Consider the following 1414-nt stretch of genomic DNA (forward strand, 5'->3'; position numbering starts at 1 on the left):
TGTGTGTGTGTGTGTGTGTGTGTGTGTGTGTGTGTGTGTGTGTGTGTGTGTGTGTGTGTGTGTGTGTGTGTGTGTGCAAACAGGAGGCGCTATAGATGTGTCAAAGTGGTTGAGTGCGAGAGGAAGTGCTGTTACTTTACTGCAGCCTCAGACACGTCAGACACACACACGGATCTTTGAAACAGGAGATGTCATAAACAATAAGAATAACAGTAATAATATTCAACAGATATGTGATGATGATGATGCAGCCTCCACCCAGAAAGGTAAGCTATATGCTGCTTAATAATTTGTAATCACAACTGGATGTTCTTTATAGTATAGTTTGTTTATGATTAGAGGAAGATGGATATGGGTCTTAACATTGCGTTACCGTTTAGGTAAACATTTGAATGGGAGCTTGAGGGAGTTCCAGGGGGTTCCCCAGCTAAATGATAGTTTGGAACCAAATGGACCCTTATGGGTCTGTAACTCTGAGAGTGTATATACACATGGAACCAAATGGAGTGGACCCTTATGGGTCTGTAACTCTGAGAGTGTACACATGGAACCAAATGGAGTGGACCCTTATGGGTCTGTAACTCTGAGAGTGTACAAATGGAACCAAATGGACCCTATGGGTCTGTAACTCTGAGAGTGTACAAATGTGCCATTTTTGTACACTCTCAGACTCTGATTTTACAATATAAATGAAGGGGTCCTGGCGATAGGAATGCCATTAAATGGGGGTCCTTGAAATCTTCTCTAATGGGGGTCCCTGGCAGGTCTTTTCAAATGGGGGTCCGTGGGATAATTTAATTAGTGTCAATTTGGGGGTCCTTGACATGAAAAGGTTTGGGAACCCATGGGCTACAGTACAGTACAGTACAGTACAGTACAGTACAGTACAGTACAGTACTGTACTGTACTGTACAGTACAGTACAGTACAGTACAGTACAGTACAGTACAGTACAGTACAGTACAGTAGCCTACATACCTATATACATACCTCACATACTTACACATGTACTCACATGCGTGGTTTACGTAAGTAAAAGTATCAATAGTGCAATGTAGAACTATACTCTGTTACAACAAGCAAAGGTCTGGAATAAAACATCTTGAGTAAAAGTATTTGTACCAAAAGTAGAAAGTACGCTGCAGTACACTGCAGAATGGGCTATCTGTTTCAGTTATTTTGAAAATATCTAACAGACACGCAGAGCAGACTGTGTTGTTGTTGTCTAATATTCTACTAGTGATTATTCTATTCATTTACTATTTGGACTAATCCAATAATTGAAAGGTGCTCATATGTTGTAAATATCTACAAGCTCACATGCATATGCCACGGAATGCATTGGCTGATAATGTAGATTGGCTATTTTCAAATAAGCCGAAAGGTAGAGCTAATGCATTTTCTTTGTAGGCCTA

General features: G+C 40.5%; 1 protein-coding gene across 1 annotated transcript in view; it reads left to right on the top strand.

Annotated features, from left to right (window-relative positions):
- Positions 1-245: 245 nt before the first annotated feature.
- LOC308322311 (F-BAR and double SH3 domains protein 1-like) overlaps positions 246-1414 on the top strand; it is a gene marked incomplete at both ends in the record, with an annotated part of 16157 nt that continues 14988 nt past the window's right edge. The window contains one exon of the mRNA XM_080773513.1: positions 246-266. Within this exon, the coding sequence (XP_080629639.1) occupies positions 246-266 (21 nt within the window). The remainder of the gene's footprint in view (positions 267-1414) is intronic.

This window comes from Protomyctophum bolini (assembly GCF_963924005.1).
Source record: "Protomyctophum bolini genome assembly, chromosome: 10".
Taxonomy (NCBI): Eukaryota; Metazoa; Chordata; class Actinopteri; order Myctophiformes; family Myctophidae; genus Protomyctophum; species Protomyctophum bolini.